This window comes from Patiria miniata, unplaced genomic scaffold (assembly GCF_015706575.1).
Source record: "Patiria miniata isolate m_02_andy unplaced genomic scaffold, ASM1570657v1 HiC_scaffold_14, whole genome shotgun sequence".
Taxonomy (NCBI): domain Eukaryota; kingdom Metazoa; phylum Echinodermata; class Asteroidea; order Valvatida; family Asterinidae; genus Patiria; species Patiria miniata.
The window spans coordinates 3,748,191-3,765,872 of record NW_024037052.1 but is presented as its reverse complement, the minus strand read 5'-3'; the positions used below and the strand labels follow the sequence as shown (position 1 = coordinate 3,765,872).

The window sequence follows — 17,682 nt, the reverse complement described above, 5'->3', positions numbered from 1 at the left end:
GTTGGATATCAGGTGATTAACAGGCCTTTCTGTGGCATTGTGTGCAAATCCAGTTGTGTGAATTCATCCAGCTCTAAAATAAATAAGGCCTACTACGTGTTAATAATCTAGCAAAAAGTGAAGAAAGTACCGGAGCATTGAATTTGAGCAGTGAAGTTTGAGGAGAACAAACCAGTAGGCTGACCAGCCTGCGATTTTCTTTCTCCCAAATGACATCCACATATGGGTGTACGCTATGGCGTTTTGGACTTAACTTTTATAAAAACATGAGAAGAAAATATAAAATTAGAAAAAAAAAGTGAATTTGAACGTTATGAAATTCGGACTTATTTCCCTTTTAAAAAATCCTCCGAATCCTCAGGTTAGAAAAGAAAAAAATGTGGGTGCAAAACCGAGATTTGAACCCGCAACCTCGCGGTGCAAAATCATACCCTCTATCGACTGAGCTGTCGCACTGCTCGCCAAAACGTGGGGAAACAAGTAATTATATACCTGCATGGGTATTATAAAAGTATCGTAGAGGGCGCTAAACAACCATGTACCGGTATGAGGAATTCACATTTTAACTGTTCATGTGTCAGTCAACCAAATAAGGAATTAGCAGTTGCCTCTGTGGTAGAGCCTGTTATTATCCAGCTGCTCGCTATGTGGAATTCAGACAACAAAACCACAGTCCCTGCACATTACACAGCTTTATTATCAGTTGACAATTACAGACCGAATACCCTGAAGGATTGCTCAAATATTTTGAACACCAAATTGAATGTGTTGTAACCGCTGCCAACAGCATATGGTTGTACATCATCTGTCACCACAAAAATTGATCACAGCATTAAGAGCTACCGGTATGGCTCCCTAATGGTGGAGGGTCTACATAATGAAATAAAAGGAATTTTTTTGTGAAAAAAAAAACACTTTCATTGAAGGCCACTTTCAAACATGATTTGAGAGCTTTCAAGAGGTTTATTAGCTGAAATTTCTTCTTTCAAGGGTCAAATCATTCAAATATTGACCATTACGCTACCTGTTCTGTACTTTTAATAAAAAAAAAGGTCTTTGTCAATTTTTGACAAGCGGCGGTACATATGTAGCTGCAGTGCAAATCCTCGATAAGTAGCAGGATTAGGCTGGCACATGTTTAAATTGATCACGCATTTTGAAATGGAGTACTTGAATGTTCGGAAAGAATTCCATACATGGACATCACTAGTTTTCCCCTGCAGTGACCTATCAGCCATCAAAAGCAATAACATGTCCTGAACAGTCAAATTTAGCAGGGAAAATAATGAAGCATTTACTGAGAAAACACAGTTTTTCAGACCAGTCTCATAGGGTTTGTACACAGGGTGTCAAGTGATTTCTGTGGTCCAATGATTACGGTGTTCGATTCGTGTGCCGTGGTACATGTACATGGGTTCGAATCCTGACCGTGGGAACATTGTGCTTGTGCTCTTGAGCAAGGCACTTCACCATTATTGCTTCATCCTTCGGATGGGACGTAAAGCCGTAGGTCCCGTGTGTTGTGTAATGCACGTTAAAGAACCAAGTGACACTAATCGCTAAGAGAAAGGGTTTGCCCGGTGTTTCTGGCAGTGGCTGCAATATGCGCCGCAGCACCTTTTCAACCCTTATAATGTGCTACAAAATGGGTCTCATATTTCTCATATACTTTATTTACCTTTCTTTAATAATAGACATAATTTCCTTGAGTACCTAATTGTTGGTAGATACGTGTGCTATATAAGACTCCATTATTATTATTATTATTATCCCACCATGGAATTCTTTCCAACTATTTAATCCAACCAAGTTTGAATAATCGAATACTAATTTTATGCACAGCCCTAACTTATGAATTTTTGGTTTACCTCTCAACTTGCAGACAGCACAGATATCGTAGATGGCAAGCGCAAGCTGATCCTGGGCATGATATGGCTGCTCATCCTGCACTACTCCATCTCCATGCCCATGTGGGAGGATGAGGGGGAGCTTGACGAAGACGCCCACAAGCACAGGCAGCCGACGCCCAAGGAGAAGCTCCTGGGCTGGATCCAGAACAAGGTCCCCGACGTACCCATCAAGAACTTCACTAGGGACTGGAATAATGGCCGGGCAATCGGCGCCCTCGTGGATGCCTGCGCACCAGGTTTGTGTTGCAGAATGGTGTATAACAAGTCTACAGGGTGTTTCCAAAAAAAAGGAAACCGAGCCTTATTTTGTTGATTTCTCGGGTATGACTAATTATTTAGGAAAATGGTGACCACCATCTGTTACATAACCATGTCTTCTTTTTCTTGACACCACGAACTCCATTTTACCGTCGCGGATGAAATTTTATGAATCTTAAAGGGACGACACAACACAACACAACAAAAGTGAAACAAGTCAGTTTTACAATATTTGCTATAACATACTTATCCTCCAAATCCATATATTTCTAAAATTGCAGCAAAAGCAAATGTTGCACATTCTCTTTAACAGTGAAGAAAATATCTATATGTAGATAAAGTGTTCGAGGTAAAACTGGGGGGGGGGGGGGGGCAAGAACAAAACTTGGGGGAGTGGGCGGGTACACTGTGTATGTATGTGTAGCAGAGGTGGGAAAAACGCCCGAAAAAAACTATACCAGCGAGACCTTTTGACATTGATTTGAGTCTAAAGAATGCACCCTCCATATTGACCTTTGCCCCTTAACCTCACAAGAGAACAGACAGGTGTCGGCTGTTATATTATTAGATGACTTGGAGGTTTTATGCATATAAGTACAAAAAGGTGCTTTGCCCCCCAACCACCCCCTAGAAAAATCCGGGCGACGCCCATGCTCCCAATGTGAGCATAGTTTGGAGTTTACTGACAGGCTGAGCAATAGGACTTTTACTTCCCCGATGTGTTTGAATACCAACCAATGAAAGAAGTGCATTTGGTTCATAAATGCATGAGGTCCTAACCCTGCTGAATACAACAGGATCCAACTATGTCACATACCCGATGGAGCCTGTTGGATTGAGCAGTTAACCCCTTGTGTATACATTCCTCATGCACAATGTTGGATTCAGCAGGCAACTGAACCGCATTATAACGCCATGTTGGACTCCGTTGGATTCAGCAGACAACTGAAAATGAGGCACAGTGGATTGAGCAGGAAAGTCCGGTTGGACTCTGTTGGATTTAGCAGGGTAGTCCTGAGGAAGTACTAGGGGGTTAGGGTCTATATGTGTATGTCTTGCACTATCTGTATTTGCTATGAATTGGCCTTGGTCTATTTTTTCTAAAATGTTTCCTTTTTTTGACAATTCTCATCAGGACTTTGCCCTGACTGGGAAGACTGGGATCCCAAAGACAACTTGAAGAATGCCAAGGAGGCCATGAAGCTGGCTCAGGATTGGCTGGATGTGCCACAGGTAATGGACCGAACACAGACAATGGGCCAATCACAGAGTCTGGTACTGACATCTTGAAACGAACGACATGTTTAATCATCATGGAAATGCATATCACTGAGTAGTCATGAAGAGTCACACAAACGTGATTCTTAAGTATCGACAGTTTCTGTTATTTAACTCTCAGTAAAGAATGCCTTGTCAAAAAGTACTGTATTTGGCAAAAAAAACTTCTTTTATGTACACTTTGAAACCCATAACTTGAGTATTGAAATTTCCTAAATCAGTCACTAGCAATCCGTGTTGGAAATCGGATTAAGGCCTTGTCAAAGATCTTGTCATGGAATCCAAGTTTAAGGTCAAGTTATACTCTTTTGCAGTGATGACACAAACTATGCAAATACTAGTATTCCAGTTAAAAAAAAAAAATGATAATTGCACTCGATTCCTTTAGTACCAAATGACTTGAACAAATCTGGGGAATATCTTGAATGAATTATTCTTCGTTATAAAGCATGAACATCTGTGATGCAACATAGTTTAGAGTATGTATGTTCCTTGCTACTGATTGTCCCACTTCACAAGGGGTTGACTCAAAGAGATCGGCGGCACAAAGGGTTTGGCCGCCATTTTCTCCCATTACTGCACAAAGGCATGAGCCGCCATCTTGGCTTCTGTCTTTCAACACTCCTTACTCCGGAGTGGCCAGGGCCTGGCCAATGGGAGTCTACATGCTTGTGGTGTATAGTAGGGGTGAGGATTACATGGAAGCTTGGCCTAATTGGCCCATTGAAGAAAAAAAAAATATGCCCATATTTGGAAAATGTGGAGAATTTTATCACCGCTTCGCTGCTCAGAGGGTTAAGAAGATAACACGCTGATGTGTGGTTCTGTCTGAGACCTTTTGTATTCCAAATTTAATTTTTGTCTTAAAGGTATTGGACCCTAAGGACATGTGCAACCCCAAAGTGGACGACCTCAGCGTCATGACATACCTGGCTGAGTTCCCTAAATGCAAGCTGAAGCCAGGCGCGCCACTCCGACCACGCTCTAATGCCAAGAAGGTTAGTTGCCTTGAGTAGTGGACCATTTGTCGTTTGTTCCTTTTTTTTCTTGTGAAGCAACAAAAGTGCTCCAAATCTAAAGATGGGTGCTTCACAACTTATCCTGATGAATCTTTTGCTCTGTGCATGGCGTATATTTTCAGAAAACAATAGTCTAGGATCTCACTTTGTTGCCGAGTCATATTTTGAAGTGCGCAAAAACCAGCATCCGGGACACATTCGCACTCAGCCAATTGCGGCTACTCGATGTCATGCACTGAAGCGACAGATGTGTCATGTCAACGTTTGCGCGGACTCGTTCATGGACTTGCCCAAATTACAAACCAACTACTAACGGAAATTTCCAAAAAATGTGTCATTTGACACGCGAGCAAATGAGCATTGGAACATCTTCTTGCATTTGTAATGTGTCAAGAATCTTGTCAATGATTGAAGTTTTTGTTCTGGTCATTAGTCAAAGCACAAGTCCAAAACCTGATGGTGTGAAGACAGAAGGGGACTTTTTTCTTCAATCAGAGGTTATGAGCAGAGCCTTTGGAAAAACTAAAAATTTCCAGGGTATTTTCTGCAACACAGAAATTAAGAAAAAAGCTTTGTTGAAGCATCTCTTTTGATTTTCATATTATACTACTGAGATCAATTTTCAATCAATAGACGGCTAAAACAAAGACATTAAAGTGGGAATTTTTGAATATGTCTTTGCCTTTATGTTTTGGATTTAAGCCATTTCATTTTTACGTGGCCGCATAACAAGCTTGAAAACTGAATATTGTAACAAATTGTTAAAAGTTCCGCGAACTGCCTGTAAAAGTGCCTGTTTTCTCTGAAGGTGCGTGCCTACGGTCCAGGACTGGAAAGGGGCAACGTCATCTCGCTCCCCACGAGCTTCACTGTGGAGACGTTCTCCGCCGGAAGCGGCAAAGTTGAGGTGGTCATCAAGGGCCCAGGCGGCAAACTGGTTCCCAACGAGTGCAAATACAACAGCGACAAGAACAAGACCTATACAGTGACATACACCGCCAAAATCGCTGGTGTCCATACGGTAAGGTTTTTTTGTGTTTTTTTTTTTTTGGTCAGAGCTACAAAATTGTAATCAGGGGACATAAGCTGGACCCTGTTTGCGTACTTGTAAGGCCTTTTTACCACTTCCCAAATCTCTGTTGGACCTGTGTCTGAGAGTTTGGCACAAATCTTAGACAAGCAAGAATCCAATATGGCCTTTGCACAGGTTCGGTGCTATACATATGTGATGTGATCAAGCTAAATGAGTCGTTTGTCGGGAACTTTCGTTGTGAGATACAGGCCAAAATAGGGCCACTTCATCAAATCACTTCTTCACATCCATAATTTTAGAACTAAAGATGGTATCAGCATGTGGTTTTCACAGCAGTAATGCTGACATTGTGCTCTTTTCAAATCTGTTAAAAAATAAATAACTAGGGTCGACAAATGACTCATTTTAATAGCTTGATCGCATCACATATCTGGTGCTCTACATTGGTAAAATTCAGCTCTGGTCAGGCCCAGGTTTAAGAAGCTCCAGCTACCTGTGAACAAACATGGAGCTATAAAACGGAAGGAGTTTGCATGGTGGTGGTTCACCAATACTCAAGTTAAAACTTGTTTCGTCTGGTTTCTTTCATTTACATGTAGATCGAGGTCACCTTCAAAGGCCAACAGATCCAGAAGAGCCCCTTCTCCGTGGAGATCGGCGACATGAAGGGCGATGCTTCCAAATGTTCTGCCAAGGGACCGGGCTTGGAAGCAACTGGACTGATAGTCAACCAATCCACCCACTTTGAAATCTTCACAGCAGGTACAGGACCAATGCTGACAAGGCAACTAAACACCGCAATACAAGAAAGTCCACACTCATTGGAAGGGTCATCATTTTGAAATTGATCCTCTTATGATAACGTCATTTATATAGACTGTTGGGGAATGTTGCTAGCTACATTTTGACGTCCCGTTTGCTACCAAAGACTGTAAGTCGTCCCACATTGACAATGAATTATGAAAAATCATGCGGTTTAAAAAGTCGCAAATTTAAAGAGTACGCAAGTGGAAAATGACAATGTCCCAGCAGGGAATACCGATCACACAGTGCTTGACTGCAAGGGAGCACACAAATTGAATTACCTGTGCTTTGTTTGGGCACTGTGCAGTCGATAGGGGACAATAATGGACATGTGTGGTTACACTTAACAATTTCTCCTAATCTTTAAATTCGAAACTTTTCTACCTGCATCATTTTTCATAAACTGTTGTCAGTCGTAGATGATTTACATTCTTTGGTAGCAAACAGGGTACCAAAATGTAGCTAACAACATTCCCCAAAGGTCTACATAAATGACATCATCATAAGACGATAAAATTCAAAATTATGACCCCTACAATAGGTGTGGACTTTCTGTTTTTGCAGGGTTTATACATGCATGGGCACGAAAAAACACAAAGCACTTTAACTTTAACAGTCCACAAATCTCTACACTGCTTTTATATGGTTGTCTTAAGAATTAGGGAAAAAGGTCTTATGCCAAGCAAAATATTTTTGCCTCAATTGGTCAAAACATTATTTGGCAGGGCTCAATGATTCTATCCGTTTGATTTGATTCAATTAAGGAGTTGGCCAAGCCTATCAAGTGGGAAAGAGAAGGAGGGTGAGCAATTGACCTTTGGCATTTGACCTTGACTTTCGCAGGTGCTGGAGCTGGTGTTCCCATGGTCACAGTGATTGACCCCAACAGTGACACGACGACCTCCAGTGTCAAGGTCACCGACAAGGGCAAGAATGTGTTCTACTGCGAGTACGTACCCACCGTGGTTGGAAACTACACCATCGAGATCAAGTTTGCCGGCAAAGATATCCCCAAGAGCCCCTACAAAGTCAAGATTTCCTTCCGTAAGTTTTTTCATTTCGCTTGTTGTTAGCAATGAAGTTCCAGAAAAAAAGTGGGCGAGTCGATGTTAAATTTCTATCGCTACAGGAATGATTTTCATTGTATCTGCCCCAGCAACTGTCCTTGATATAGATGGGGATGTTTTGATGCAGAGTGCAAAGCATCCATTTGTCAAAAGAAGTTTCTGATGTGGAGTGCTGTGGTCCAATGGTTACGGCGGTCGACTCATGTGCCGTCATGGTGTCGATCACAGATGGGGAACACTGAGCTTGTGTTCATGGGCAAATTGCATGGGTTCAATTGCTCTCTCCACCCAGGAGTATAAATAGGTACCTGTGAAGATATCGGTAGAGACCGGAATGCGCTGATCTCGAGCTGCTGCAAAAACTGATCTCATTGTGAAATGCTTTGAGACCATTGGTATAAAGTGGTATTTGGTGCAGCAGCAATTAGTGGTGGTATCATGCGTTAATACAGTGTATAACTGTACATGAAACATCTGCTCTGGTGTGTACGATTTGATTTATGTCGTGTCTTTTTTTATCTCCCCTATTGCAGCATTCAACGCCCAGAAGGCCTTTGCCTACGGGCGCGGCATCCAGAACAAGGGTCTGCGAGTCCGGGAGGAATGCATCTTCTTTGTCAACGCCAAGGAGGCGGGCGAGGCTCCGCTGAAAGTTCAGATAATTGGTCCTGGTGAGCTTACAGTGTGTGCCGGGGACCGAGACATTGGGTGCTGGCTAGGCAACCATGCGTGCAGTCTGATTGAGAGATTGAATGTCAGAGTTGTAGACAGTCCGTCACAAGTCCATCATAAGTCAGATAACAAGTCCATCACAAGTCAGTCTCTAGTTACGTCGTAAGTAACATGAAACAAAGTCTGGCAGGGGAATGCCTTAGTCACAGTTTACTTGAATAGCATGTGACTTGACTTGCAACATGACTTGTTATTGACCTATGAGGACTTGGGATTGACCTGCGGTGACTTGTGAGGACATGTGAGGACCTTTGAGGTTTTGTGAGGACTTGTAAGGACATATGAGGACATGTGAGGACTTGTGAGGGCCTGTGAGGCTTGTGGGGACTTGTGGGGCTTTTGAGGACTTGTGGGGCTTTTGAGGACTTGTGAGGACATGTGATGACATGTGAGGACTTGAGGATGTGAGGTCTTGAGTACAACTCAGTATTGAATGTTGAATGAGAGGGAAGAGTGAGTGAAGTAGGGATGGAAAAAAAAGACGAAATACAAGAGAGTGCATAGAGATGTTGAGGGTAACAAAAAAATTGCACAAGTGTGAATTTTGGTAAAGAAATATAAAAGATCGCAGGCAGTGGATTTGCATAGTTAGTGATAGCATACATGCAACTCAACTATCAACGGTTTAGTGACTCTTCACTGGAGAAAATCAGACTTTACCAAAGGACATTTAAAACTGATAGATATTATCCCAGCTAACCTGAAGACATCCTGATAATACAGAAGTGTTGTGGTCATAGTATTTATGATCAGTCACAAGTACATCACAGATCCAATCACAAGTAAATCACAAGTCGGATCATGAGTTCGGTCACAAGTGACTAGTATCAAGTAATGCCTTTGTAACAGTCCTTTAGGAAAGTTGGTTGTCAGACTTTACAACAGTTCCAGGCATGCAACTTTTCCTCAGATCTGCTGATTTTCACGCTTTTTACTTCTCATGAATACCATTACAAATTGAAAAACACTGCACAAAGTCTGGTGTGGTTTGGGATTTCCTTGTGTTTTCAAAATTCCAAGTTGCACGCCTGAAGGTCTATCACAGGTGGGCTTGACCCTAGACAACTTCTGCCAAGCTGCCATCGAGTGCAAGGATTTTCTGACGAATTCAAAATCGTCCTGCTAAACTTTGTATTCAAGGGAAAAAACTCTTAATTTTTCTACTGCAGTATAACTAATGAATGAATGAACGACTTGGGATTGGTCGACTTGTGATCGATTGTGATGGTCTTGTGATGTCTTGCGACTTGTCACAAGTACCTTACGTACAACACTGTAATAAAGACATGGAGGTCTTAGTCCACATTGAGAGACGAATGGAAAATTGTCTGAAGCTCGTTCCCGAACAGGAGCACGTCATATCCAAACGCCCCTTTTGAAACAAAGTTGTCTGTCCGTTTTAACTCTCATGTCATCATATGTACCTTTCTACTAACTTGCTTGTACTCTTTTAAGATCTGAAGAAACAATTATTCAGCATGGTGTGTGGCAATTAATTCTGTTGTACATGTTTACACATTTAGATCCTAACTCATGTCTGTTTGTTTGAACGAGTGAGAACGAGTGAATAATGAAATTAAAACACTGTAGCCTCAATGTTTAAGTTGTCTTGTCTGATGGGGCATGTTCTAACAAAGTTAGTTATTTAAAAATCATGACCAGCATGGTGTTTATTCAGGAAAATTCATTGATGCCGTAATTGTTTCCTTCTATACAAAGAGTGATTCAGTTTAAATCTGACTCTTGCATGGATGTGTTCATTCATAACCAACACTTAAATTCATTTTAAAATGATTTTTGAAGTCCTCTGTTTTGAGGAAATCAAACTTATGATTGAACAGGAGAACAAAATGAAGGAAAGGACAAAAATAGGACAAGCAAAGAAAACGTTCCACCATTGTGATGTTGCACTAAACAAAATGAAAGAAAAAAAGTTTTATAGAAGACAAAATGGTCTATCATTGTTATTTTGCAAAACAAATCCCTGAACATAATAAGCCTCTGTGCTAATGACGTCTTACTTTGTTTACATGTGCACTTTCCTATGGAGCCAGTGGGGGCCCACGGTCCACTGAGCACCATAGGAAAGCACACACGTAAACAAAGTGTGATGTCATCAGTACAGAGGCTTATTTCAGCACTGGCATTAACCAAACTTGGAAAAAAAATCTGTAAAAAGGAGTAATGTTTCCTGAGGAGAAATGAGAAAGAAAAAAAAAATGAAGGGGACGAAATCTGAACTCTCCAGACAAGACAACTAACATAGGCTACAAGTTTGCTTGAGATTTCTGAAATATACGGTGCACTAATTGTACGGACTGAATGCATGGTTTGCCATTATAGCACTAAACAATGCCTCGTTGCGGCGGCATTGGGTTCACCGGGTTCAACCATCCGAGTTTTCATGCCCCTCAGCTCTCTGTTGATTAACTCATTCCCTTCCCAACCCACTGAATTGCCTAATGTGTTGGTAGGACTACAAAATATAAATTGGACCAAATTTCAGTAGTCCAGTTTTGTCTTGTATGCCTATTAACATTCAAGCGCAGTGTATAGTTTCTGAAGCAGATTTCCACTGAAATATTGAAAAAGAGTTAAAATCTGTAGTTTTAATACCCATACAGCCATTTGCATTGTAAATGGAGCACTTACATGGACATTGTTCTTGGCTTATTAAGGCTGGTGGACTCTAGGCTAACAAAACTTTAAGTTATATTTTGTCAGGAAAACAAAATGAGATTTGAAAGTTTTCATGGTGAAGATAGCAATAAGATAAAGATGTACGGTAGCACTATGTGACAAATCTCTTTGGTGAGTTTGTGAGATTTGGAAAGAACCAGGGAAAATCAAAGTTTTGGACAGTATCCGCTCCGTTCACAAGTACCCCCTCACCGGCAAAGAGAGTACAGTTGGGGATGACCGACCGACGCCATCTTGCCTGACTGCAATTCATTTGCCGCGAAGCGCGGTCACTGCGTGTACATAGCACAAATCCCCTGGTGTACGTGCGTCACACACAAGGAACGGTGTGCGTCAACCAGCGAAATGTCCTGCCCATGGGACGTCGTTGCTATGTAAAAGGGCGCCCTCTTTTGTCGGCGAACGGAGCTCATGCTCTGCCCGTTGTCAGGAGACAGCTTCTGATGGGCAGAGTACTCCCTCCAAAACTTTGAGTTCCCTCTGTTCTTTTCAGGACCTCACAAACTCACAACAGAGATTTGTTAAATGGTGCAACCGTAGACTTTTTCTTATAAAGGCCGCGTGCGAGTTATTGACTGCGGCTGGAAATTACACACGAGTCTATGGTAGTGGCTGCAGCCATTTCCCATAGACTTGTGTGTCATTTCTAGCCGTAGCCAAGTAATTGGTTCACGGCTTAAACAAAATTGTGGTTAAGTCTCATATGTAATGATATACATACTAAACTACCTTGGTGTGGGAGCTTCTTTTTGGGGAAAAAAAAAGCCAAGGATAAAAGACAAACAAAAAAACACCCCCCCCCCCCCACCCCCCCCAAAAATAATAATAATATAGAACCCAAATTGATGCAAGGGCCAACAAAGTGTGAGCTACATGTAGTAGTTCCTCCCTGGATACCTGACAGGCATGCAACTTTTCCTCAGATCCACTGATATCCTCATTTTTTTTTTACTTCTCGTGAATGCCATTACAAATTTAAAAACACTGTACAAAGTCTTGTGTGGTTAGAAATTTCCTCGTTTTTTTCCTAAATTCTCAGTTGCATGCCATACCAGTTTCATCTTTATAAATTATTTTTATGGTTCAGTGTTGCCATTGAGTCCTTTTCTAGGTTCCCAGGTACAAGTATATTGAAATATAAGATTGTAGGAGTCAAACAGACCATTGCAATTTATGGTCCAGAAAGTTTTTTGTATTCGTTCAAAGAGAATATCTCGAGGTCACACATTATAAAGACCCTTAGTCAGATTATCCTTCACTGAAAGCATAAAGCTACAAGAGATTCACGTGTAGCGTCTGTGCTATTCGGAATAAGCCAGTGAAATTTAATTGAGTAGTCACTGTAGTGTTTTATTGTAGTCACAAATGGTTGATTTTATGGCTGAAATGGACAGGCCGAGTTTTTTGGCTGAAGAGTCTATCACTGGCCCAAGGACTGTGATATACAGATAAAAATGAGCAAAAATTCATGGGAATTTGCTCCTTGTATTCATCACAAAATGGATACAGGCAAAGCTTGTTCATATATAAAACTCCACTTTTGCACTGCGAGCACTTGACCACAGTTTGTGTGAATTTTGCAACTTTCATATCAAGTGAATGCCTGTATTAAAACTCGCACTGTCACTGCACTCCCAGGAATTTCCCCTTCCCTGTTATTAAACTGCATGTTAACATGCTGTATATCTGTGGAGTATTGTTCTTCCCAGCCAAATCGAACAATAATATTCATTGAATATATAAATAGAATTGAGGGAATTTGTACAAAATCAGTAACACAAGTCGCACACTATAACATGAGTCATCTTATCCTATAACAAGATATGTCTCGCAGCAGTTGGCTTTGACTATTTGATGATGGGACGATGCATGACCGAAAATATGTTTGTTTCACCCGAAATATTGTTACAAGTATTTATTGCTGCAACCATTTTCGTCAGGTGGAATCGACGAGCCATGCCAAGTCAAAGACGATGGTGACGGCATCTTCACTTGCTCCTACAAGCCCTACAAACCCGGCCGCTACATCATCCAAGCCATGTACGGCAAGAAGGAGATCAACAAGGCCCCCTTCACCGTCAACATCTCCCCCGAGGCCACGGGACAGCTGGCCCTGGTGCGCGCCTTCGGGCCAGGACTCGAGGGCGGCGTTGTGGGCAAGCCGTGCAATTTCACCGTGGAGACCAACGGCGCCGTTGGTGCTTTAGGTATGGGGTCACAGCTCATTCATTGTTGGTGAAGTAAACAAACAGGACAGGTATTGTGGGGAAGGACCAAGTGCTTGAGGTCTGTCCCCTACCCCCACCCCCATCCCGACCGCCAGGCAACTGAAACACTTCTGCACATTTTGCATGTTTGATTTTTGTCAACACTTTTAAACCATTCATGTTTCAAGAAAGATGGAGTGTCATGGCCTAGCGGTTAAGAGCACCGGACTCATGCTCTGGTGTTTCGGAGGCACCAGTGGTGTGGGTTCCAGTCCAGGTTTTGACACTTGTGCCCTTAAGCAAGGCACTTAACCATTATTGCTTCGTCCTTCGGATGGGACGTCAAGCCAGAGGTCATGTGTGTTGTGTAATGCAATGCAATGCACGTAGAAGAACCCAGTAACACTTATCGCTAAGAGAAGGGTTTGCCCCGGTGTTTCTGGCCTCCTGGTTATACTCCCCTGTGGAGTCCTTAAAACCAACCAAGACCAAGAGATGTATATACGTGCAGAATAGAACCTGTTTGCTGAAATTTTGCATTATGTGACTACAACATCCAATTTGTAAACAACTGGCACATCATCGATAGAAAGACTTTTTTAGACAAATATATACCAAAGATAGACTTTGTGCTGCTCTAATCTGAGGATCAGACATTCACATGGCCGTGGGTAGACCATGGTTGAACGTCTAATATATCGTAACATGTAAATTTTATGTGACCAGCCAATCGGAGTGGTATGTAGAGACTCTGATGTCATTACGATCAGTAAAATGGACTGAACTGTTGATTGGTCAATTTGGATGCCATGTTTTTGTAATTCAGGTTACGGAAGACCCTGGTTGAAGGCGTTACATGTATCTGAATGGTCAGAATCTCAAGGTCAAGACGCAGTCTTGTTTTGCATAATTAATCGCCGAAGCTGTGCGCATATCATAAACCCTTGCTGTGCGAGGGGATATTCCATAGACTAGTGTTGTTCTGGGGCTCCACCAAATATTTTATTCAATTTTTTTTAAATATTTTTCCCCCAAACTCACCCCTGAACTTTTTTTGCAGGTTTCTCCATTGAGGGCCCATCTGAAGCTAAGATCAACTGCAAGGATAACGGCGACGGCTCCTGTGAGGTGTCCTATTACCCCACCATGATAGGCGAATACGCCATCCACATCACGTGTGATGAGGAAGACATCGTGCTCAGCCCATACATCGCCCAGATCATACCAGACAAGGGTAACTTTGATGCCTCCAAGGTACTGACACTGATATTAAGCTTTGTATCTATTTCGTTCCAGTATCAACAATTTACAAAAAAAATCCATGGCAGATTTCTCCAATGGGTTGCACATTATAAGTCATCTTTTGTGAAGGTCTTGGTATGGTACCATCCGCAATGTAGACAGTAGACTTGATCTCATAACACACGTGTAAATGAGAACAAGCAACTTGCTCATGCTGATATCTTATATTGGTCGCTATTGGTTTTGTCTGTGATACTCCCATTTAGTTAGATTGGCCTACGTCTCCTGTAAACTCATGTGTCGTGCTTATCACAGCACCCTATTGGTACACGTCTAGATATTGTAATCAGGTTGGGCCTTACATTAGGTCGATCTTACAATTGACACAGATCATAGGTCGATCTGACAATTGACACGCTGGCCACTGTCAGACAGAAAATTGCTTTCCACTGGTGTTGTAGTATTATATACAAATATTGAGTGGCTCAGCGTGGAATGGGAGGAATATTATTGCAAGGTAAAGTCTGGACTTTTCCATTTCAGGAGGCGAAGCCGAATGACCTGGAAAAGTCCAGATTTTACCGAGCGATAATATTCCTCCCATTTCACAATTTAAAGCTACTCAATATTTGTTTTATATAACTGACATATAGATCCTTGTCATTTGATATATTTGAACTTTTATTTCAATAAAAACTGGAGGAAAATGTATTTCTCTCTTCCAAACTACCCCTTCACGAAAATGTTTGAACCCCACTCTGTAGCGCTGGCTCTTTGGAGCAAAACGCACCACGCGCAACGCTGAACGCGCACACCAGCATGCATTTTCACACAAATATTGCGTCCTGGAACAAGAATAATCCTAACTGTTCAATAGTATTTCCAATTCCCCATGGGCGAATAGTACTTTTTTGAGCCGCGGCGTGAATGGGAGCAATAACGAATGTCACGTGAGGTGAGTTCCACCAATCAAATGACAAGGATCTGTATGTCGGTTATATAATCAAGTCTATCACACGTCCCTGCAAGTCGCTGCAAGTCTATCACAAGTCCATCGCAAGTCATTCAGTCTCAAGTCAAGTCAGTAGCTATTCAAAATGACCTGTGACTATTACTTTGTCATTGTTCATACATGTACTGTAACTTATGTTTGACTTTATGAAAGGACTTGTGACTGGACTTGTGAAAGGGCTTATGAAAGGGACTTGTGATGGACTTGACTACAGCACTGCTTGCCGCAGTCAGCAATTTTGAGTTTTGTGTTTAGACTACCTGCAACTGACTTTTGATCGCCATTGTTGCATAATAGGGAGTCTAGGAGCTGATCTCCGGGTACTACTTCCCTGGTAACTACCATCCAGTTGAGTGATAGCATAGCATGTTTGGGATAGCTACTGTTATTTCCCTGCTTGTTAAATCACCATTTCATGTGTTTATTTCATCTGGCACACCACGGGCAGTCTGCATTTCACAGTAAAATGTATAGATATGGATTTGGTGAGTAACTGCACAAATGGTGATATAAACAGCTGGTTTTTCCAAGCACCCGTGCTGTTTCTAATGGTCCCTATTGACCAATGAAAAACTGCATTTGGTTTATGAATATGTATGAGGTGTAATAATCTAAGTTTGTACACACTGTGCTTGACCCATCAGGTGAAGGCCTACGGACCCGGCTTGGTCAAGGATGGCCTGGAACTCAACAAGCGCACCGAGTTCACCATCGATGCCAAGGCCCCAGGCTGTGGCCAGGCCCCCGTGGGTGTACTCATCCACGACCAGCAGGGCAACAAGATCAAACCGGACATCAAGGATAACAAGAACGGGACGTTCACGGTGTCGTACACCCCCACCCGACCCCTGAAGCACAACGTCGCTGTTACCTGGGGAGAAGTCAGCATACCCGAGAGTCCATTTAAGGTGAGAAAAATAATGCCCTGGACTGTCATCTTTGTACTCGCGGACTGACAAACTGTGAATTACGACTTGGGCTGGTTGTTGGCTTATGAAGAGAGCAGGTGTAACGATTTCAGTTTTAAGGCGGTATGCTGATCTTCCGGACGAATACCATGAATAATCAAGCACGTCACCGTCACAGGTTCAGTTCATCGCGAAGGCTGGACTTTCCAGTAAAGCTTAATGGGCATGTGGGACGCATTTCTGCCGTGATGTGAAGGGGAGGGGTGAAAAATACTGAGACAATTTCCAATACACAGGACCATAAGGGGGGCTTGAACCTTAAGGGGCCCTGGGTGCACAGTATTTGGTAAAGGGAAAGCTGCACATCATGGACATGTATTGGCAACATCACCGTAGCCTTCATGTACAGTACATGTACATGAAACGGGATACGGTCGCCCGCAATGTTTGCACAAGCCACGGGTGATCCTTCACAGACTTAGCTCACAGAAAGCTGGCAATAGTAAACATCACTGCGCAACTTCGCGCATGCGTATTTTACCGAAATTTGCCTCTTGGAGAGATCAGCATACCGGGTCAACTGAGACAGTTATCAGTACTGTTGTATAGGATTACCCTATTTTAGGCCCAATCTGGCCCATTTTGTACACCAGATGCATGAAAAGATTTCTAGTAAATAGCTTTTCTGGAATTTTGTGCACTCTTGGACCAGTGTCAATATGCTTGTTTTTTTTTTTTCTGAATTAGGAATTCATATCACAAAATTCACATCTGTAAAACAAATTCACGGTAATAAAATTTGGTTGTTTATAGAAAGTGGTTTTCTAAAATACATGTGCAATTCAAGCACAGTTTTTGAGGGCCAAACAATTTCTGAGCCCTTTCAAAAAAAAATGTATGTCCATAATTTCCCTAATGTTTCCAAAATGTCCTTAAAGGTTGGTTCATACTTGATGCGAATACGAATTCGATGCGAATTTGACGTCACGAAGCATTCGCTGCGAAATTAGCCGGAGTTGAAATGTGTTCAACTTCTGCGATTTTGCAACGCGAAAATGCACCCTGACGTCACAAATTCGCTTTGGCGTTCACTTTCGCCCGTAGTATGAACCAGCCTCAAGACTCATTGAAAAGTACTTGGCAGGGATCAGTTAATGCTCAATTTTGTGACAATCTTTGAATCTCTTCAGATCAACATCGGCGGCGGGCTGAGCAAGGTCAAAGTGTACGGTCCCGGAGTGGAGCCCAACAAGGTCAAGTCCAGCCAGCCCACCCAGTTCACTGTGGACTGCCAAGAGGCTGGCAAAGGTTAGAGTTCATGACATTTGCTGTTTCTTTACAGTTGAATTTTGCACCCATGTTTACAACCGTCGTGCAACGACATAAACTGCTCCCAGAAAGGCTTTGCTTCCATCAACCTTCGGTGTCAGACGTTCAGAATTGTGCAACCAAAGACAAAACCGGCCTTCAGTTTGCCATACATTACAGAGGAATCTCTAATGATGGATCACA

At 42.3% G+C, this 17,682-nt stretch overlaps 1 protein-coding gene across 10 annotated transcripts in view; it reads left to right on the top strand.

The window, feature by feature from the left end:
* The window catches only part of LOC119721913 (filamin-B-like), a 134,986-nt gene that overhangs the window by 49,134 nt on the left and 68,170 nt on the right, over nucleotides 1-17,682 (top strand). For all 10 annotated transcript variants that reach the window (XM_038191859.1, XM_038191855.1, XM_038191854.1 and 7 more), the window contains exons 3-13: nucleotides 1,883-2,146; nucleotides 3,304-3,401; nucleotides 4,316-4,444; nucleotides 5,274-5,486; nucleotides 6,098-6,260; nucleotides 7,146-7,346; nucleotides 7,903-8,040; nucleotides 12,742-13,008; nucleotides 14,069-14,262; nucleotides 15,907-16,170; nucleotides 17,361-17,478. In XM_038191859.1, the coding sequence (XP_038047787.1) occupies nucleotides 1,883-2,146; nucleotides 3,304-3,401; nucleotides 4,316-4,444; nucleotides 5,274-5,486; nucleotides 6,098-6,260; nucleotides 7,146-7,346; nucleotides 7,903-8,040; nucleotides 12,742-13,008; nucleotides 14,069-14,262; nucleotides 15,907-16,170; nucleotides 17,361-17,478 (2,049 nt within the window). The remainder of the gene's footprint in view (nucleotides 1-1,882; nucleotides 2,147-3,303; nucleotides 3,402-4,315; nucleotides 4,445-5,273; nucleotides 5,487-6,097; nucleotides 6,261-7,145; nucleotides 7,347-7,902; nucleotides 8,041-12,741; nucleotides 13,009-14,068; nucleotides 14,263-15,906; nucleotides 16,171-17,360; nucleotides 17,479-17,682) is intronic.